The sequence below is a fragment of the Lactuca sativa genome, chromosome 6 (genome assembly GCF_002870075.4).
Source record: "Lactuca sativa cultivar Salinas chromosome 6, Lsat_Salinas_v11, whole genome shotgun sequence".
NCBI classification, from domain to species: domain Eukaryota; kingdom Viridiplantae; phylum Streptophyta; class Magnoliopsida; order Asterales; family Asteraceae; genus Lactuca; species Lactuca sativa.
Window position 1 is genome coordinate 53,498,370 of NC_056628.2, and position 23,511 is coordinate 53,521,880.

General features: G+C 33.8%; 1 protein-coding gene across 4 annotated transcripts; it reads left to right on the forward strand.

Annotated features, from left to right (window-relative positions):
• Nucleotides 1-11,223: 11,223 nt before the first annotated feature.
• LOC111905325 (general negative regulator of transcription subunit 3) lies at nt 11,224-15,556 on the forward strand. 4 transcript variants are annotated; one of them, XM_023901018.3, is made up of 13 exons: nt 11,224-11,499; nt 11,604-11,735; nt 11,916-12,032; nt 12,135-12,185; nt 12,285-12,374; nt 12,461-12,607; nt 12,684-12,860; nt 12,970-13,584; nt 13,874-14,114; nt 14,187-14,560; nt 14,645-14,779; nt 15,150-15,343; nt 15,434-15,556. In XM_023901018.3, the coding sequence occupies exons 1-13, from the start codon at nt 11,407-11,409 to the stop codon at nt 15,495-15,497; spliced, it is 2,430 nt and encodes an 809-aa protein (XP_023756786.1). In that variant the 5' UTR covers nt 11,224-11,406; the 3' UTR covers nt 15,498-15,556. The 4 variants fall into 4 exon arrangements, with proteins under 4 accessions (XP_023756786.1, XP_023756787.1, XP_023756788.1 ...); XM_023901019.3 differs by having other exon boundaries at nt 14,190-14,560; XM_023901020.3 differs by having other exon boundaries at nt 12,997-13,584.
• The last annotated feature ends 7,955 nt before the right edge of the window (nt 15,557-23,511 follow it).

The window sequence follows — 23,511 nt, forward strand, 5'->3', positions numbered from 1 at the left end:
GCCTCATTCACGAAGTCGGTCTATAAGGTGGGTATAAGGTTGCTGCCTATAAAATGGCGCTTAATGGGTGTACACTCACACCCACCGCTTGCTTGACTAGTGGAGGGTCGTTAGCCGAATGAATGTTTTATACATGTTTTTAAATGATTTAAACTATATATGTAATTTATATCTACAAATATGTTGGGTAGAACATGGGTAGATGAAATAGTTGGTGTGTGAGGAAAGATTAGTTTGAGGGTGAGACGAAAGATGATATAGATCATGAGATGAGGGTGACAGGTGAAAAATGAGTGAAACCTTTACCCAAATGATTGCCCCCGTCATTCAGCAGAGTAGGGATGACAACCACGGATTATTCTAGACAGTCCTGTGGAACACCAGCAAGCTCGCAACTTGTAGGTGTTGTGGACTTGATGTTCACCGGTGTACTCTAAAAACCATGTTAGCTATAGATTTAGTGCCTCGTAATAATACGATGGTAGCTATGGATTTAGTACAGTGTAGATGAACCTTGGTAACTATGGAATTAGTATTGTTAAATGAACCTTGGTGACTATGGAGTTAGCGCCAATTAAGTGAACCTTGGTGACTATGGTGTTGGTGCCTATTAAGTGAAACCTGGTGACTATGGAGTTAGCGCCTGATAGCTATGGATTTAGTACCTGGTAGATAAACTTTGGCAGCAATGGACTTCGTGCCAATTCTTTAGGTAAATCCTTAGGAACGAATGAAGGAAGGATAATCAATTCTTAGGGTAAAACCTTAAGAAATAAAGAAGATAATGGGGATGGGTAATTGGGTTGATTGTTTGATGATTGAATATAATAAATATATTATTATGGGTTGAAAACCCTATATGCTCACCAGGCTCCCAAGTCTGACCCACTAAGTTTTCTTTGTATCACTGGTATCAATACGAAGACATATTTCACTAAGAGATTAAAGGAGATGTAAATCATTAGTGTAAATAAATGTAAGTTCTGTTTATGCTTATGTGTCTGTATCGGAACATGACATCCCGAGATTTTGTTATATAATGAAAATACATTTCTTTAAAGAAATGCTTTGATAAATTCTTATCATATTTTGTTTTGGGAACAAAATCCGCAACAGTTTTCTTTAAACGATTACTCTGATTTTAAAAACAAAGCATAAACAAATCGGTCTTTTATGGCCGTGAAATTGGGGATGTCACAGTTGGTATCAGAGCATTAGTTTAAGAGAACTAGGAATTTGTAGGATTTCTAGACTTAAACTTAGAATGGTAAGCGATGATAGTGAGATGAGTGTCTACCATATTTTAAGACACGAGCACTAGCATATTTTCGGAAAGTTGCCTAAAATGTTTTTATGTGCTAAATGTTATATGTTTGCCATATATGATACTATTTGTTCGGATCTATGGTTTGTTGCCGACCTGGTCTGGAAACCTTATTTTTTTAGGATTCTAAGCGTATGACTATGATATTAGAACTAGCATGTAAAAATTTCGGAGTGATAAGGAGATTTATACGTCTATCATAAATAAAACTTTTTATCTTAAATTCTCTCCCGATACACCGAACGTCTGCTTGGGTGTGCAAAACGTTATGGAGAAGAATCGTAGATAATTGAGTAAATGGAGGAAATGAAAGGCTTATGATAGTGAATGACGCCTATCGGAAGATATCGTAAGAGTGGTATCTTACCTTTAGAATATGTTTGATAAAATAACAGAACGTTTAGAGGAGTACGGTACGTCTGAAGTACACCTTCGATTGTTAGGATGATGGAATGATTGGTGTAATTCTTGAACTTGTCCCATAATCTGGAATTTCCATCACCAACCGGGTTGAAGCATGATTGATGATAGAAGATACGCATGGAAGAAGTCCTAGTAGAGTCTAGGAAAAATTTTATGATTAATTGGACACATTCGTATGTGTTAAATTGTTTTGTGATTTTAGGACTTGGGGACTGCGAGACAATACTTAGGATGAGTATGAGTAGGTGTGAATAGTAGTAGAGATCTATACTACTGAAAGCACAGGACTCACACTTGGATCAGGGAAAGTCACAAGGTTACCAAGAAGCTAGTAATTGATTCCGTTTTGTTCAAAGTATGTCATTACCATTGTTTCGGTAATGACTAGTCGGATGATTGTTATTCCGACCCTAGTGGTCATATCAATTGAGTCCGAATACGATAGGTTTGTTACGTGGTTCTGAGAACCGAGTTCGATGTAACATCTGACCTAAGTCAGAAGATTGAAATCAATGCGATCGATAGCATCGCGCTCGTTGTTAAGGAAGCTTGTAGCTAGAAATGCTACATGCAAAAATGTGATCATGTCACATTAGAATATGAAGGAATGTATATTCCATTATGGAATTTGTCTCTAAGAGACTTGAGTCTAAGCGTTGCATCATACGATGAGATGTCATTAGAGCATGACCCATCGGTCTGTTACAATAGATAAAAGAAAGTATTTATCTTAATAAGAAGAATGAGTCCTCAATAAGGATTTATTTTGTAACTCGTAGGTTACGATTGAAAGTCCAACATAGTACGGAGAGTAGGTGCAAGATTGAGCATCACCTGCAGTCAAGAAGTCCAAGAGTTAGACACTCATTTGAAGAAACATATAAGTTACGATTATTACCTAGGATGAATAATCATAACCTAGTTGTAGTATATGTCACAAGGTTTCCATGCATATAAAGAACGCCAAAATTCGAGTTATAACGAAGAGGTTATGACATGTCGAAGTTTAGCGACAGAACCGGCACGAGACAGCGCGGCGTAAATAGTGAATTTACGATAGAGCGATATTTGGCCTTAGCGTTCTAAACAAAAGTCGTAGAATATGTTAAACCGAGAGTGTGCATAAAAAGAACGTCCAAATCTGCCTTCGTATGAAGAAGTTATGATTTTTCTAAGTTTTAGCTTAGCGGTATGCAACCTAAAGTTCGAATATGAGATCGAGTGGTTTTAGCCAAAACAATCTAAACGAGAATCGAAGATCTCGTCGATAGTAGTGCAACAGAAGAAAGACAGACGAAAACGGAGTTCAAATGAAGAAGTTATGAATTTAAAACGGAGTTTTCCTGTCCCGACCTACTAAAAATAATATAATAAAAATAAAGTCAAAATTAGCCGACGGAGTCTAAACGAAAGTTGTAGAGCATAATCTCACATACGTGTGGATATAAAGAACGTCGAAAACAGAGATCGTATGCAAAAGATATGAATTTCTGAAGTTCGAGGCACGTATCCCAAAGACGGAACGCCCCGCGTTCAATTAGGGAACGCCCCACGTTCAGTACATGGCTCCGGATTGGCCATGTTGATGCTGAATCAGCGGATAAGGGAAAGGATCGGAACCCTGCTCCTATGCGCTGCGTTCGGGGAACGCCCTGCGTTCCCATAAGAAACGCACTGCATTCGAGGCCGACTTCAACAATATAAATAGAAGTCGTGGGTAGCCGAGTTTTGTTGCTCATTTCTTCCTATCTCTCCTGTTTTACTTCATTTTATGTGCAAACTTTACCCCCAAAACCCCGGTATCATTCCCGAGACCCGAAGCAAGTCCCGAAGCCCCGAGGATCCCGAGAAGTAAAGTTTCCGAGCCGAAACTCTGTCCGCGTGAAGCCCGGTTTTTGGGAAAATGTCCTGGTTTTATTGGAAAAGATTATTTTAAGAGACGAGGTGCTGTCCGATCATCGTCTTATCAGGTGAGTGTGTAGTTACTTTCTTCTACCGCATACATATGAAGTATTTGCTATGAAATACATGTTATGTGTTTATACGTTGTTTGTTTATGTGAGATGGATGTAGAATGAATGTTTTATACAGGTTTTTAAATGATTTAAACTATATATGTAATTTATATCTACAAATATGTTGGGTAGAACATGGATAGATGAAACAGTTGGTGTGTGAGGAAAGATTAGTTTGAGGATGAGACAAAAGATGATATAGATCATGAGATGAGGGTGACAGGTCAAAAATGAGTGAAACCTTTACCCAAACGATGGCCCCCGTCATTCAGCAGAGTAGGGATGACAACCACGGATTATTCTAGACAGTCCTGTGGAACACTAGCAAGCTCACAACTTGTAGGTGTTGTGGACTTGATGTTCACCGGTGTACTCTAAAAACCATGTTAGCTATAGATTTAGTGCCTCGTAATAATACGATGGTAGCTATGGATTTAGTACAGTGTAGATGAACCTTGGTAACTATGGAATTAGTATTGTTAAATGAACCTTGGTGACTATGGAGTTAGCGCCAGTTAAGTGAACCTTGGTGACTATGGAGTTAGCGCCAATTAAGTGAACCTTGGTGACTATGGTGTTGGTGCCTATTAAGTGAAACCTGGTGACTATGGAGTTAGCGCCTGATAGCTATGGATTTAGTACCTGGTAGATAAACTTTGGCAGCAATGGACTTCGTGCCAATTCCTTAGGTAAATCCTTAGGAACGAATGAAGGAAGGATAATCGATTCTTAGGGTAAAACCTTAAGAAATAAAGAAGATAATGGGGATGGGTAATTGGGTTGATTGTTTGATGATTGAATATAATAAATATATTATTATGGGTTGAAAACCCTATATGCTCACCAGGCTCCCAAGTCTGACCCACTAAGTTTTCTTTGTATCACTGGTATCAATACGAAGACATATTTCACTAAGAGATTAAAGGAGATGTAAATCATTAGTGTAAATAAATGTAAGTTCTGTTTATGCTTATGTGTCTGTATCGGAACATGACATCCCGAGATTTTGTTATATAATGAAAATACATTTCTTTAAAGAAATGCTTTGATAAATTCTTATCATATTTTATTTTGGGAACAAATTCCACAACAGTTTTCTTTAAACGATTACTCTGATTTTAAAAACAAAGCATAAACAAATCGGTCTTTTATGGCTGTGAAATTGGGGATGTCACATCCACTAACTGGGTCAACGCTTTGGTCAACTAACTTCGCAAATTTGACACATTTACCCCTTTAACTTTAAAATGTTACTATTTTTAGTTATAACTTTCAAAACTTCATATCATCTAATGATATGATTATCCCTTGATGATTTAACTATATAAATTATTTTTCATTTATTTAATTTATCAATTTAGAAACTCAGTCTTAAATTTTAGGATGTTACATAGATGCTTAACAACTTATGTGACAAGCCAAGATTGTGTTATGTATGTTTATATTGTTTATGATTATGTATAACTCACCATACTTATTGTCTAACAAATATTGTTTCCATGTGTTTAACACGTTCTGGTAACAAACATTAGAGCGAGGGCTTAGAAGCATTTAAGGAACATGGACTAGATTATTTTTGCATTCTGCAATTTATCATTATTTTCTTAATATGGTTATCGTATTAATATGGTAACACCTGTAATGTTTTGTTGGGAATAATTTTTAAAGTTTTTTTTGAAACTCTGGTTTTTGGTATAAGGATGTAAACTCTGATATTATTCCTAATGCTTTAAATATTAAATGTTTTATGAAAAGTATGACATATTACATGATCAAATATTAAATGATTGTTTAGTAACTTATATAGAAAAAAATATTTAGTAAAGTAAGTGTTGAAGATTTAATTGTAAATTATTTGTTATTTTTTAAATTATTAAGCACTACATACCCTAGAATTTTTATCTTGATGCGCCATTGTCTCCCTCACCCCAAATTCCCATGTTCCCCTGCCCTGACTCCAACCCTAAGTTCTCCCGTTACCGAACCCCAACCCTTCATCTGAAATCCAAGATCACCCCTCCTCCTGTCCTCATTAACCCCATTTAACTCGAAATATTCCGTTTAACCTTCTTTACCTTATTTTGACTCATTTATTTCGTTTAACCTTACGTATTACACTATTTATTTATTTAAATACAATATATATATATATATATATATATATATATATATATATATATATATATATATATATATATATATATATAATACAATGTTACCTTATTTTGACTCTTTATTACATGTATTTATTTTGTACTAGTTTATAATCTGTGAGAACCAAGGTTATAAAATTAATTAAGTTTTCATATTAAAAAAATTAAAATTATTAATCAATTATTTTAAATAAATTGATACTTAAGAGATATTTTTTAGTTATATAAAATTATAATCGTTGATTTAAATAAATACGTGAAGTTATATCACCTTATAATCTACATAAATTTTATTTTATTTTTTAATCTAATTTTTTTTATTTTAATATAATTATAGTGAAAATTTAAAATTTACATTTAAAATGAAAAATCAATTTTAATTATTAATTTAATATAATTAAAATAAAAAATTTAAATTTGAAATTAATAATTAATAAGAGGAGTAAAAATAAGGGTAAATGTCACTCTGACCCAACCATCTTTCTAGTTATGGTTTAAATGGTCCCTATTGTTTTTTTTTCGCACTTGAGAGGAACCAAGACTTAGAAAATAGTTTTTAAAGCCATTTTGTTCAAAGTGGAAGGGTTGAGCCGGTTAACATTATCCTAGTCATCATATAAAGTACACACGTCATCGAAATTAATCCACCTAAGCTGCCATGTAACCTGCTCGTTTACTGAGCTTGCCCTACAAGACATATTATATAACAACCCTCACTTTCTTCTTCCCCTTTTTGTCGTATTTTTTGTCTGCAAAATCTTATGGCGGTTTATATGAAGATCGATCTTCACTTTGCTGGGTTTTTTACAAGGTACCCCGAAATTAGTTATACGGATGGAGCAGAACAAAGGTTCGAAGATGTTGATTTTGCTGGAATGGACAGGAACGAGTTTGTTAACTTCGTACAAAGATTTGCAAATGAAATGTGTGTAAATGTTGTTTATTGCATGCCTGGAAAAGATTTTCCTGATGGATTGAGGATCTTGGCTACTGAAATAGATTACCAGGACTTCATCGAAGTTGGGTATGCTGCTGGTTGTGTCGTGGATGTATACATGGATCATCTAGGTGTGAATGTCCAACAGTGGATTATTGATGAGCAAGTTGATGAGAGCGTTGTGGAAGACAATCATTATGATGGATTTGTGCAGAATGGCCCAGATGAACTGCAAGGTAATGTACACGATGACCTTGAACACGTAGATGGCAATCCAATGAATAAGACCATTAACAATGAGTTTTTGAGCAAGCTATGCCCAAAAGTCCAGTCAACTCCAAATAGTCCACCTCATGAGGATCCATATCTTCAAATGGAAGAAAATGAGGTAAATTTTGAAGAGGTTACTACATACAATGAAAATGTGCATTGGAAAAAACAAAAACCTGTGTTAGGAATGCGATTTCATAGTCCAAAACAGTTAAAGCTTATGTTATGCAATTATGCTGTTGCTAATGGGTATCAGTTGTGCTACAAAAAAAATGACAGTAGAAGACTATTAGTTAAATGTTGTTCTGGGTAGTGTAAGTTTAGGCTATGGGCTTCATGGATGAGTGAAGAGAAGTCTTTCCAGATTAAGTCCCTTATAGATGAGCATAATTGTGCTAGAAACTTTAAACTTGGATCAATTGTTAGCTATGCTTGGATTAGTAGCCATTTTACAACTGAGTTCTTACAAAAACAGAAAATGAGTGTTAGGATGCTTAGGGAAGAGGTGAAACAGGCTTTTGGTATAGATGTAAGTATGGGTCAATGCAGGAGAGCAAAAAAGCATGCTATCGAGCTAATTGAAGGCACATTGGTTGAGCACTATTCAAAGCTTTGGTCATATGGTGAGGAGATAAGGAGATCAAACCTAGGATCAACTGTGAAAATTGATGTCACTACTATGCCTGATGGGAAAAATTATTTTAGTAAGTTTTATGTTTGTTTTGAGGGACTAAAGCAAGGGTGGAGGGGTAGTTGTAGAAGAGTAATTAACCTGGATGGCTGTTTCCTTAAGGGGCTATGTACTGGAGAGTTAATAACTGTTGTTGGAAGGGATGCTAATAATCATATATTTCCAATTGCATGGGCAGTTGTGTGTGTTGAAAACAAAGAGAATTGGAAATGGTTTTTGGAAAATTTAAAAGATGACTTAGGAATGGACAATGGTTTTGGAATTGCATTGATGTCAGATCAGCATAAGGTATGTATCTTAGTTGTATTTTATTTATTAATGAAAGTTGCCTATACTATTTTACAATTTAAATTGTTAATGTGAAGGGACTATTGGAAGCTGTGAAGGAGATTTTGCCTACTGTTGAACACAGACAGTGTGCAAGGCATGTTGTTGCCAACTTTAGGAAAAGATTCCCCGGAGTAATGTATGAGAAAATGTTTTGGAAGGCATGCAAGGCATCTACTGAGCCTTTACACAATGCAACAATGAATGAAATACAACTTCTCAATCCTTCAGCCTTTGAGTATCTAACAGAAAAGAACCCACGATCATGGTGTAGAGCTTTTTTTGAGGAGGGCAAAATGTGTGATGCTGTAGAGAATGGGTTGTCGGAGAGCTTTAACAATGTTATAAGAGATGCAAGGAAGAAACCAATCATCACAATGCTTGAAGAGATTAGATTGTATGTTATGGAAAGGCAGTTTCATTTGAGCATGAAAGGCAGTTCATGGCCAAATTTTGAACCATGTCCATCAATTAGATCCTTGTTGAATCAATTGAAAAAAGCTCAAAGGTAAACTTAGTTTGTGTTTGTTAACATCATAGATAATACTAAACTTACACTAACTTTTAGACAATGTTATTAGATATTGGCAGGTTTTACCAAGTGGGTTGAACCAATTTGAGACAAGAAACTTAGCAAAGTCTTATGTCGTTGACTTAGACAAGAAGACATGTTCTTGTAGAGTTTGGCAACTAAATGGGTATGGGTGTGTGCACTCAGTTGCAACTATTAGTTACCTAAACAGAGATGTCGGAAGTTATGTGGATCCCATGTTCTTTGGAGTTTTTTTTTTTTATAGAAATGCTTACAAGTACCCACTGAGAGGGATGAATGGCAACAATATGTGGCCAAGTACCAATTTCATACCACCATTGCCACCTTTGAAAAGGAAAATGCCAGGCAGGCCTAAAGTCAATAGAAGGAAGGACCCAGGAGAAAAGAGTACTAGACACATCGTGTCAAAGGTTGGGAAGAAAATTCTATGTAGTGTGTGTAAACAAGTTGGTCACAACAAGGCTACATGTCCGAAAGTTGAGAAGCCCAAAAAACTCAAGGTGAAGAGAAAGAGATCAACTACTAAAGGTGGTAATGAAGAGGAAGGAAGTGGTTCAAAAACAACAGTTGCACGTAAACGGAAGCAATCAGAGAGGATTATAAAGAAAAAATTGGCAAAAAGGGTTGAAGGGAAAAATGGAGAAGGAAATTCTGGTGATAATCCAATGAATATTGAATAGACATAACTGTTATTTGGTATTGTGTTAAGACTAGGTTGGTTGTTTGATGTGTGTTTGTTGTTTGATGTGTTATTTAACTTTGTTTCGTAATAGTATTAGGGTACCCATAGTATTATTATGGTAAGTGTTTGTTGAATGTTTTTTTTATGTACAATAGTAACACAAACAAAACGATGACACACATTAGCAGGGCACTAATAGGAAAGGGATTACAAATCCATTACATAACCATTACAAATACATTGGTAAACATGAAAGGAAACCATATTAGAAATAACCATAACTTCATCTTAATAGGAAAGGAAACCATATTTAATACGAATGGGATTACAAACCCTTTACATACCCATTACAACTTGTAGACTAATACCACAAAAAAATAGCCCAACTTAGAAATAACCATAACTTCATCTTTCTAACATCAGATTGAAGCTTCTTATTTGCTAGAACCAAATTTGTAACCAAAGTTGTATCAGCAGTCGTGTTAGTACTCTCCACTTCATCTGCCCAACATATGAAGCCATCACGAGGCCCCTATAATGGAAGTTATTATTTGTTATAGATTAAGTTACCAAACCCAGAAACAAATTATCAAAATCTAGGTCAACAGTTAACATGCAATTTACATTTACCTTTTTAGGGCAAGCATCAAAGAGTCGGCCAGGGTTGTATTTAGTAGTTGACGTTCGTAATATTGCTTCACATCCACACGAGCATTGAACTGATTTCATCGAACCCTTCATTTCAGTTAGGTCACTTGAACGGTAAGAAGAATATGAGAGCAAAAGAAAGCTTATTAAGCCCACATATGTGTCTGAAACATGAGTATATGTAAGGGTAAATTGTGAAAGGACGAAATTACCCTCTTTCACACTAATTAACTATAATTTCCATTAACTACTATTTTTCCATTAAATAAACCCGGTTACAAAGTTTAGTTTATACAAAATTGCCTGTGCTTAGACAGGTCTTCAATCACCTTCGCCAAAACAAACACATAAACCCTAATACACAACATTATACTACCAAAAGAAGACACATCCATACCTAATCAACACAAACACTACGAACCACCTACATAAACACCAACAAATCAGGGGTTCACGATACGAAGAAACTTCTCCACCATAAAACCAAAAGTCACAATCACAAGTCTAATCACCAATACAGTCAACGAAGTCACCTTTTTCTCTGTGCACTCAATCTGACGATGTAATGCGAGTGACTGAACCCTGCATAACACCAAATCTCGACCCATTTCTTCTTTGAACCGGGCGACTTCCATTTTCTGCTCTGCAATTTCTGCTCCACAATCACAATAAATTGTATGCAAATCGCCGAAGTTGAGACGGTCTCGTGAATTTATAGATATTGACTCCGGCGAAAGTGGTGGTGGGGTCGCCATCGTGACTCACGTGAATGCGAAGTATCGAGGTTATGTCGGATTGTCGGTAACCTTTAGTGGAAAAGGGTATTGAAGATTTAGGGTTTCATCGAATAAGCCACTGCTTTTATGGACTGATGGGTCCACAGTGACCCTTAGGCCCCAAGCAAGGAACCGGTCACAACTCAGTGACATGTACATGAGTTAACTCAGACTCAACTCACTTGCTGATTATGCTTATTACGTGTATGGTTTACCTGTTAAAACAGGTAACTGGACCAATTTAGCCGGTAAAGTAAAACTTGGTTCCTCTCAAGTGCGAAAAAAAAACAATAGGGACCATTTAAGCCATAACTAGAAAAATGGTTGGGTGAGAGTGACATTTACCCTAAAAATAAATGAATAGGAAGATTTTAAAGATAAATAGATAAAAATTGTTGATGTTTTATTTCTATTATTTGATTGCATTTTTGTTGCAAAATTCCCTACTCCAACTTATCATCGTCTTCACTGAAAGAAAAGAAAATCCTACTAGAATTACACAAGATCGGAGCCATAATTTGGGAAAGCATCACTACCAATCGCTGGGGTTTTGGATGATCGGTTTTAATAATAATTCAATCAGTTTGCCACATTTTATAGTTTCTTAATGGGAGCGAGTAGAAAGCTTCAAGGCGAGATCGATCGGGTTTTGAAGAAAGTCCAGGAAGGAGTCGATATTTTCGACAGTATTTGGAACAAGGCAATTTCATTTAGTTATCTTCAACTTCTTGATTTTTTTTTTCGTTTAATGCATATATTGATAGTTGATGTGTAACAGTCAGTTGTCGAAATTTCGTTGTTTAGGTTTACGATACTGACAATGCCAATCAGAAGGAGAAATTTGAAGCCGATTTGAAGAAGGAGATCAAGAAACTTCAGAGGCACAGAGACCAGATTAAGACATGGATACAGTTCACCGAGATCAAGGATAAAAAGGTTAGTTTAATCGCTCTGTACAGTTGCTGCTTGCTTACCGAGTTACTGAAGTATCGAATACTGTTTTCCTAGTAGTTGTGTGCTGTTCGCTATTAGGTTTATCTCAATCCACAGAAAATATATTTACAACAAAATTCTCTTTCATGCATGTTGACATCGGTTAGTGCCTCTTATGAGCAGGCTCTAATGGATGCTCGGAAGCTTATTGAAAAAGAAATGGAACGGTTTAAGATATGTGAAAAGGAAACAAAGACAAAAGCATTCTCCAAGGAAGGCCTTGGACAGCAGCCTAAAACAGTATGTATTACTATATTTCCACCATTGTTACTGTATGAATCTGAAATTGGACATTTGTGTACATCTTTTTTCCTGCATTAATCTGTTAATTCTCTGTCGTAGGATCCAAAGGAGAAAGCAAAGTCAGAGACTAGAGATTGGTTGAACAATACAGTATGGAACTATAGTACTATACTTTCATTTTGAAGTCTGATTTTGAATCACAAATTGGACATTTATATAAATAATTAAATATACATTTTCTTGAATTAGGTGTCTGAGCTTGAATCTCAAATTGATAGTTTTGAAGCTGAGATGGAGGGGTTATCTGTTAAAAAAGGGAAAGCAAGGCCACCAAGATTGGTAATATAGCAAATGAAGGGTACAATTTCTGATGAATAATGATCATTGTTAAAATTTCATAACTTAATAAGCAATTTGTTTCACAGACTCATTTGGAATCATCAATCAATCGACACAAAGCTCATATAATGAAGTTAGAGTTGATTTTAAGATTGCTGGATAATGATGAGTTGAGCCCTGAACAAGTCAATGATGTTAAAGATTTCTTGGATGATTATGTGGAACGAAATCAGGTTTTTTTATTTTCTTTCACTTGAAGATTTTTTTCAAAATGGACTCTGTTATTTAACTGAATCATTTCTCCTACAGGAAGCTTTTGATGACTTTGATGATGTGGACATGTTATACAACACCTTACCTTTGGACAAGGTAGAGTCACTTGAAGATCTAGTCACCATTTGTCCACCTGGCATTGTTAAGGGTGTTGGTGCTACAGCTGCTGTTTCAAGCATAAAATCAACCTTATCCACTTCAGCTCAGTCATCGGTATGTTCCAAGAAATTAGTTTGCCAACAATATGACACATGTCAATTGCTGATTAGCTGTCACTAATTTGTAATCCGTATCATTTGATTTTGGCTTTTTGTTGTTTTAGGCTACAATTACATCTCCTATTCAACAGGGGGATTCAGTACAGGAGCAGGTTGATGAGGTGGCGCCTCCCCAAGACACTATCTCAGAGTTAGGGCCACAAACTCCATCTCCAAAAATTATTCCAATTTCGCCCGCCCCTCCAACATCAGAAAGACCCCCTGCTACCCCTGTTGCCATTGCAGGTCCAAATCCTGTCAAGGGTATTTTGGACAATACAACCTTATCTGTTCCTTCAACACCAATAAACACTTCCACTAAGGAAGAAGAGCTTTCCACCTTTCCCACTCGTAAACCATCATCATCCCTTAGAAGTGGTGTGACCAATTTACCCTCCCTCACCATCCCAGTCACCTCCAGAATCAGTGTTTCCAGCAGTGGATCTTTAACAACTCCATTGTCAGAAGCATCCATGAGTGGAATGATGCAATCATTGGTTTCTCCTTTAAGTAGTAGAATACTATTACCACAAGTTGGGAAAACCAGTGAAAGTGTTGATGGTGGGGAGAGTGGTGAGGGTGGTGGTGTGACAGGGAGGGTGTTTTCATCACCTTCTGGAGTTCCTGGAATACAATGGCGACCTGGAATTGGAAATCCATTCCAAAGTCAACATGAAGGGGTATGTTTTACTCTATTTTGTCCATATGTGATTGCCATGCCTAATATGATGGAATCGATGTGGGAATGGAATGGCTCATTCCATTGGAAATAAAAAAAGTGTTTTTATTTATTTATTTTTTTGTCTTGTGTGATGAAATGGAATCACAAAGAGAATGGAATGAACGAAGTAATGGAATGGATCATTTAAACATGTTTGTTATGAAGAATTTCAAAAGTAAATGAAATTAAGTTGATAAATAATGAAATAATATAATTATTTCTAAAAATAACAATAATCTTTGGCACAGTTTTGTGGAAGAGCAGAAATTGCACCAGACCAAAGGGAGAAGTTTTTACAAAGATTCCAACAAGTGCAGCAGCAGCAGCAACAACAAGCTCCAAAGCAATTTACACCATTGCAGTTCAACTCTCAAACATCAGGGGCACCGCTATCACTACCTCCTCAAATTGTGGGACCCACTGCCATGTCAGCACTACAACCAAGTTTGACCCATTCACAGTCCGGTCAACACATACTCATGTCAACCGGTAAGTTTTACAAAAAAAAACTATTTTGTTTAAAGATGTTTCTGACTTTTTTAAATAACAATGTACTTTAAGTAGATGTTGGCCATGTGAAAGCTGAAGAGCTGCAAAATGACGATTCTGCCCCTGATTCTGCTCCTGTCCGTGAAACCGATTCAAAGGTGTCAATGTCATTTCCATCAGATACGGTGGCCGAGCCTGCCCAAGCTGCCCGAGATATCGAACTCTCTCCCGGGCAGCCTTTACAGTCGACTGCCCTTGCCCTTGGGGTTATTGGTAGAAGAAGTGTTTCTGAGGTTGGTGCAATTGGAGATACCCTCAGTGGTGGTGGGACATTTTTGCCCTTGGATGCCCCTCATGATCAGCAATCCACCTTTCAGTTGCTTGATTCTGGCTTTTATAAACTCCCACAACCCAAAGATTCTGAACGTGCTAAAAGCTACACTCCTGTATGAAAATGTTAAATTCCTTTTATTTTTTTTATTTTTTAATAATCGCATTTTGTTAATTTGTTTTTGTTTTATTTATTTCAGAGGCATCCAGCTGCGACCCCACAATTCTACCCTCAAGTGCAGGCTCCAATTGTTAATAATCCAGCCTTTTGGGAAAGACTTGGATCTGATAACATTGGAACCGATACTCTGTTTTTTGCATTTTATTATCAACAGGTATTTACTATTTACATATAAGGTTTTCTCTTGCAATTTTGGTCTTTAATCCTTAGGTTTTTGTAATGTTTTTGGTCCATATTGCAAGAAAATGACTATTTTTGGGACTGAAATTGAAAAAAATCAGCTATACTCAAGGACCAAAAATGGTCATTTTACTTGGAAGTTGGAACATGGACCAAAAACATTACAACAATCTCAAATGAGGACCAAAATTGCAAGAGAAAAGGTATTCAGGACCAAAATTGCAAAAGGCAACCAACTATAGTATAGTACTATACCCACACAGGGAGCAAAAGTGTAATTTACAAATAGTATAAAGTTGAAAATTGAAATTAGTATTACATTGATTGTATTTAAATACTTACAGAAGAGTTACCAGCAATATTTAGCTGCAAAAGAGCTGAAAAAGCAATCATGGAGATACCATAAAAAGTACAACACATGGTTTCAAAGGCATGAGGAGCCAAAAATTGCTACTGATGACTATGAACAAGGGACGTATGTGTACTTCGATTTTCATATGGCCACTGATACAGATCATCACCTCCTGCAACATGGATGGTATGTACTAGTACTTCAAAAAGATTCCACATCCAATTTTACGTTTTCACCCCCTTCACTTTTAATTATTAATTTATTATTTATTTGCAGGTGTCAAAGAATCAAGACCGAATTCAAATTTGAGTATAATTTTCTTGAAGATGAACTCGTGTAAATAGTATAATACTGGTTGCATTGCTTTGTTTCTGACTATCAGAAGAACTACATTGACAATTTTTGTTTTTTAGCTCATTAATCATGAAAAGATATATAATAATTGTACAGAAAAAAAAAATACAGCCTTAAAAGAACAAACAGAGACAATAATTAGGAATTGTCTAACTGATTAAACGGAATTAATTGAATACTGCCTTCATGTTTAAAAAGTTGGATAGCATGTTTTTGTTTGTTTTTATTTCCTATAAAAGTCGTATTATTGATTATTGTTATTATTGTGTGGGGGGAGAGATCAGAGATGGATTATCAATAATAGGAACACCTGGTTTGGTTTAGAGCAATATGATTACAGTATCTTTTACGATGTTCAGTATAAAAAACTATTGGGGGAATATGAGATTTTAATTTATGTCGATGTACGTGGAGAAATGAAAAATAAATATATAAATAATAACCATGTTTTTTTAATCATTTGTCAAATCATAACTAAAAGTTAACAAATATCACATTTTGAATTTGCAGGGGACCCAATGTAGTCGGCACGACCAAGTTTAGCCTAAAAGAATATAAATTATTTTAGTTCTCCCAAATATACGAAATTAAGCATTGTGACATGAGTTTAGACTGACCGACAAATGCCACTATTCATCAAAAAATATAAATTATTTTCGTATACTTCCAAATTGTACATATTTTTCACGGAATTCATGAATTTTATTCATAAATACATTTTTTTCAAAGTTTTTTTGGTAGTAGGAATATTCAAAAACCGTTTTGCACCAAAACAAAAGTTTAATATTGCAAAAATGAAGTTTTGGGTTGAGAGATTTTCTGAATTTTTTTTTCAGTTTGGTTTAAAAAAAACATAAAAAAAAAATAAATGCTTTAAATATGGAGATCATTTTTGTAGCGATAAGCAGCATTTCGCAATGTCATTACGAAATTGGTGACAATTCTGAAGAATATGAAAAACTCTAGTTATTTTTTTTAGCAAATTATAAAGAAAACTGATTATATGTATATTTTTTATATTTAATTTGAAAACAAATTAAGTTTGATAAATTCATCTTTATATGAGGTGATGTTGATTCTTGTATTTTGTTTTGTTAATAATAAGCCAAGATTGAAGGTTGAACATTACACACTAATAAGATAGTAAATATGGGTTGTGCTATAAGTATTTTATTTTATCTTTTTTATTTCTTAACTTCAAACTAATTAATCATTTATTTTTTGATTTATTTGACATCATTTTTTTTGTTTTTGTTTTCCCTTTTGTTTTTTTGTTGTTTTTTCTTTTCTTTTATTTATTAGATTATTCTTATTATTTTTTTTTAAATTAAAACTTATTTTTTAGAATTACACTATAAATATAATTTCATATTAAAAAAAATAGTTTTATTCATTTGTAAGACTTTTATGTATGATATTTTTATATTGGATACAAAAGCTTACTTATTATTATTATTATTATTATTACATTGGATACAAAAACTTACTTATTATTATTATTATTATTATTATTATTATTATTATTATTATTATTATTACTACATTGGATACAAAAACTTACTTATTATTATTATCATTATTATTGATAAAAAAGTACTTTTCATATTAGAATTGCACTACAAATGCAATTTTATTTTGGATAAAAAAAGCTTACTTTTTCTTTGTCGGTCCATCACATTCATTCATAAACAATCTCTTTTTCTATTTATTATTATTATTATTATTTCGTCTGTCATGACATATTTTCACCATCAACAACTACAGTTTTTTGATCTAAGTTCATCCTAACCATTATGTAATGGTTGATTTACAAGGAGCATATCCAATGTCTGATGTTTTGTCCAGACTTTTTCGTACATACAGATCAGAACATTCGGCTGCATGAGAAACATTGTATAGTGTTCGACTAAATGCTTTCAATCCGTATAACGCACCACACAATTGTAATACCAAACCAATTAATATCCGTGATAAATAAAATAAAAAAACTTTGCTTTTGTTCCATTTCATATAGTCATTCGAATTTTATAATGTCATCCAATTTTTAAAATCTTATCCGAATTTTATATGATTATCAAAATGTATAATAATAATAATAATAATAATAATAATAATTAAAAATAAACAAAACAGAAAGTCAAAAAAATCACATCGAAAGGATGAAATTGGAAAAAAAAAGGATATACTCATAACATTAGCATTAAGTATTTGTTATTATCATATCATATGGTGTAAGTTTAGTTATGTAGGTTAGGTGACTTTCTTGATATTGACAATTCTTTCAAGGTACTTTTCAATTATGTTTGTCCTTTTTATGTACGTGTATTATTTCATAATATTCCAAATTGAACGTAATTTTTTCTTGGCCCACGTTTAAATTTTAATCCTAATTTATTCCTTCATTATAAATTTATACAATAATATAAACCTATTTACAAAATTTTAATATACATACATGGAGTTATAATCACAAGTATGGTTTCTGCTAGCTTTCCTGGCTCCATTACTCTTCATGTAAACAATAAAATACATTGATACTACAATAGCTTCTGTGGTTTTTAGTCAAAAGAGTAGGTAAGGAAAGTTTTGTCCTTTGAGCAGTTGTACTACCTGTTTCAATAATTGTACATTCTTGAACCTCTGTGTCAATTTGAAATTTTCTCGATTTGTGTAAAAGATGATCTCAAGAAAAACTATTAAATGCCAAAATCCGATTCTTTAGTAGTTTTACAGATGCAGTAAATGTAGTGTTGTACCTTCTACGTTGTGGTATATGCAATTGTGCATATGGATGTATATAAAGATAAAAATATTACTATAATCCCTTAAATATTTATTGGCATACTATATATATATATATATATATATATATATATATATATATATATATATATATATATATATATATATATATATATATTCTAATAGAAATTTGAAAATTTGCACTGTTGTTGGCTGAAAGCTTGCAAATAGATCTTGTCTTTTATTAATAATGCATGCAAACCATTTCCTCTTGGTAATAATAGAAAATGTGGTCCATTATTGTTTCTTTTGTTAAAAGGATAAAAGGTATCAGTAAAGTTGGCAAAACTTTAACTATAATCGTTTTGCGTTTTTTACAAAATCTTAGCAACTAGCAAGTATCAGAAAATCCTATAGAAAAAACCAATATATATTCAAATTTGACAAGTAGTTCATATTTATGCAATACTGATTAAGATATGGAATGTGGAATCAAACTTGATTTCTTAATCAAGATAAAAGGTGGGATCATACGTATAATTTCGAACATAAATGATGAATATCCTGACTTTTTATCTTCTTAAAAATGTTACTATTTTATTTTATTTCTAGTTTTGTTTTAATTTTCCATTCTTTTAATTTAATCTTTTATAACTTCGTTTTAGGGAATTTCGTTTTTGCATGTTATTTAAAAATTTCCTTTTATATATTCTAAATTTTCCAAATCTATTTTTTAAAAAGTAGCTTTTCTAAATTTGCTTTTACAAATCCATTATTTATGGCTTTTTACAAATTTGCACTTCTATGAATTTGTTTATTTACATTATTACATATTCATATTCTAAAAAAATATAAAAATATGTAAAAGTCATGCGCATATTCCATTTTATGAAAATTCATACGTTTTTACAACTCTCATACATATATATATATATATATATATATATATATATATATATATATATATATATATATATATATATATATATATATATATATATATATATATATATATATATATATATATATATATTTCTTACATTTATTGTATGTTAGAATCCACAAACAAAAATTTAATAAAATTAAATAATTATTTAATTAAATAGAGATAAATATTAAATGATTTTCATAATTGAATGTATAATAAATGATATCCATAATTATAATTCTCTTTTTATGAAAACTAATTAAATTCGTCATTAATGTCAGCAATAACATTTTTTTAGAATGAAATCGCATCTATGTTTTTATATATGTGTTTGTTTTTTGTTTCAGGACTCATTCATTTAAAATACAATAAAGTTGAATGAAATATGAAGAATGAGAGTGTATTCTACTAAAATACATCTCATTTGTTTTAAATACGAATTCATTTTGAAAAAATATTATTGTTCACATTAATGAAGAATTTAATTAGTTTCTATAAAATTGAATTATAAGTATGGATATCATTTAATATACATATAACTTTTACTAAATTCTTATTGGTGGATTCTAGCACACAATAGATGTGAGAAACATTTGAAACTCTCTGTGACATCCCCAAAATCACGGCTAGAAAAGACTGATTTGTTTATGATTTGTTTTATAAAATCAAAGTAATCATTTGATTAAAAGAGTTGCGAAATTTGTTCCCAAAACAAAATATGATAAGAATTTATCAAAAAATTTCTGAAAAGAAACGTATGTTCATAAATAACAAAATCTCGGGATGTCATGTTCCGATACAGACCAAAAGCATAAACAGTATAAAATAGACCTTACAACAGTTATTTATAACTACTGATCTATAATCCAAAATCTCTCGTCATGTCAACCGACTTATGCCCTTGTGCTACTACCTATGATACAAAGAAAACTGAGTGGGTCAGACTTGGGAGCCTGGTATAATCCAAAATCTCTCGTCATGTCAATCGACTTATGCCCTTGTGCTACTACCTATGATACAAAGAAAACTGAGTGGGTCAGACTTGGGAGCCTGGTGAACATATAGGGTTTTCAACCCACAATAATATAATTATTATATTTAACCATCAAACAATCAACCCAATTACCCATACCCATTATCTTCTTTATTTCTTAAGGTTTTACCTTAATAATAAACTATCCTTCCTTCATTCATTCCTAAGGATTGACCTAAGGAATTGGCACAAACTCCATTGCTGCCCGAGGTTCATCTACACAGTACTAAATCCATAGCTACCAAGGTTCATCTACATAGTACTAAATCCATAGCTATCATCGTTCATCTACACAATACTAAATCCATAGCTACCAAGGTTCTTATATAAGGCACTAAATCTATAGCTGTCAGGGTTTTTAGAGTACACCGGTGAACATCAAGTCCACAACACCTACAAGTTACAAGCCTGGTAGTGTTCCACTGGATTGTCTAGAATCGTCTGTGGTTGTCATCCTTAGTTTGTTGAATGACGGGGCCATCGTTTGGGTAAATGTTTCACTCATTTTTTACCTGTCACCCTCATCTCATGATCTATGTCATCTCTCGTCTCATCCTCAAACTCATCCTTCATCACACGCCAACTATTTCTTCTACCCATGTTCTACCTAACATATTTGTAGATAAAAATTACATATACAGTTTAAACCATTTAAAAACTTGTATAAAACATTCATTCAACATGCATCTCAAGTAAACAAACAATATATGCCCTTGTGCTACTACCTATGATACAAAGAAAACTGAGTGGGTCAGGCTTGGGAGCCTGGTGAACATATAGGGTTTTCAACCCACAATAATATAATTATTATATTTAACCATCAAACAATCAACCCAATTACCCATCCCCATTATCTTCTTTATTTCTTAAGGTTTTACCTTAATAATAAACTATCCTTCCTTCATTCATTCCTAAGGATTGACCTAAGGAATTGGCACAAAGTCCATTGCTACCCGAGGTTCATCTACACAGTACTAAATCCATAGCTACCAAGGTTCATCTACATAGTACTAAATCCATAGCTACCATCGTTCATCTACACAGTACTAAATCCATAGCTACCAAGGTTCTTATATAAGGCACTAAATCTATAGTTGTCAGGGTTTTTAGAGTACACCGGTGAACATCAAGTCCACAACACCTACAAGTTGCGAGCCTGCTAGTGTTCCACTGGATTGTCTAGAATCGTCTGTGGTTGTCATCCCTAGTTTGTTGAATGACGGGGCCATCGTTTGGGTAAATGTTTCACTCATTTTTCACTTGTCACCCTCATCTCATGATCTATGTCATCTCTCGTCTCATCCTCAAACTCATCCTTCATCACACACCAACTATTTCGTCTACCCATGTTCTACCCAACATATTTGTAGATAAAAATTACATATACAGTTTAAACCATTTAAAAACCTGTATAAAACATTCATTCAACATCCATCTCAAGTAAACAAACAATATATAAACACATAACATGTATTTCATAGCAAATACTTCATATCTATGTGTTAGAAGAAAGTAACTACATACTCACTTGTTAAGACGATTGTCGGACACTACAGCTCTTCAAGTAGAAGTTCTTCTATGAAACCGGGATATCTTCACACACCGGGCTTCTCATGGGCAGAGCTTCGGCTTGAAACTCTTTTCTCCTTGAGATCTTCGGTGCTTCGGGTCTCGGGATGATACCAAGGCTTCAGGGGTATAACTTGCACGTAAATCGAGGTAATACGGGTGAGAGGAAAGAGATTTGGCAACCATAAACGGCTGGACTCGACATCTATTTATAGGGGGCTGAAAAACTATGCTCATGTCGTGAGCCACTAATGCTCACGTTGTGAGCTCGAATATGTCACTGCGTTCGTCATGACCACTTGCCTTGGAAGACGTCCATCACCTGCTCACGTCGTGAACACTGTGCTCACGTCGTGAGCTTTGACACAGGTCTTGAAGTTTGTGTTCTGAACTTCAGAAATTCATATCTCTCGCATACGAGCTCCGTTTTCGACGTTCTTTATATGAACGCATAGGTGCGATTATTCTCTACAACTCTCGTTTAGCCTCCGTCGGCTAATTTAGAACTTAACTTTTATTATATTATTTTTAGTAGACTGGGACAGGAAAACTCCGTTAGGAATTCACAACTCCTTTATCTGACGTCCGTTTTCATCTGTCTTTTTACCGTTTCATTAATATCAACGAGATATTCGATTCTTATTTAGATTGTTTTGGCTAGAAATCACTTGATCTCATATTCGAACTTTAGGCTGCATACTGCTAAGTCGAAACTTCGAAAAATCACAACTTCCTCATACGAAGTCAGATTTTGACGTTGTTTTTATGCACGCTCTCGGTTTAATGTATTCTACGACTTTCGTTTAGATCATTAAGGCTAAATATCGCTCTATCGTAAATTCACTATTTATGTTATGCAGTGTCATACCGGTTCTGTCGCGAAACTTCGACATGTCATAACTTCTTCGTTATAACTCGGATTTCGGACCAGTCTGTGAATATGAACATCTTAACATAGGTTAAAGACTTCCAAAAATCATAATAAAAATTATGAATAAACTAGACACATTTTATGAACTCTCAAAATTTACGGATTCAGTTTTCGACTTCGTATGATTTTTCTACGATTTTTCTAAAACAGTGCAGAAAGGTTAAAAACTAGTTAACAACTTACAACTTTCATAACACTTTGTATTATGTTGACCAAAGTGTATAACAATAGGTTCCAAATATTGAATGTGTTTTCTTGTTAGTTTATCATCATAAATTGAAATTTAGTCATTCATGATAAGATTCTTCATTCATTTAGAACACATATAATAAGCTATAATAAGCATAGTTTATGGATTCATAGCACTAATGTATTTTCATAAAAGATTTCTTTTACATTACAAACGTTTTGGATAAACTATAATAGGTATAGTTTATGTATTATTCACATTTCAAACTTATTTACCAAAAGTTTTCAGTTCAGTTCACGTAAATCTGTTAATGAATAAATTTATGAGTCATTCCCTTCATGTTACCTTCATGGTAACAAAGTCAAAAGTCCTGTAAATTGTAACCAGAGTCTCTTGTAGGGAGAGCGTGATAGTTGTGTATAGATCTATATTGGGTCTGACAAGCCCACACCTGAGCTGCTTGCAACAGCTAGACCGACATGTCTGAGGTGACAAGTGTCACTTAACGTACGCCGCCTGAAGAACGTCGTATTACGAGGCCGTCTGAGTCTTAGCATGGTTATAATAGCTCACATGTGGTATTAACAAATCATAAGATTTACGGGTT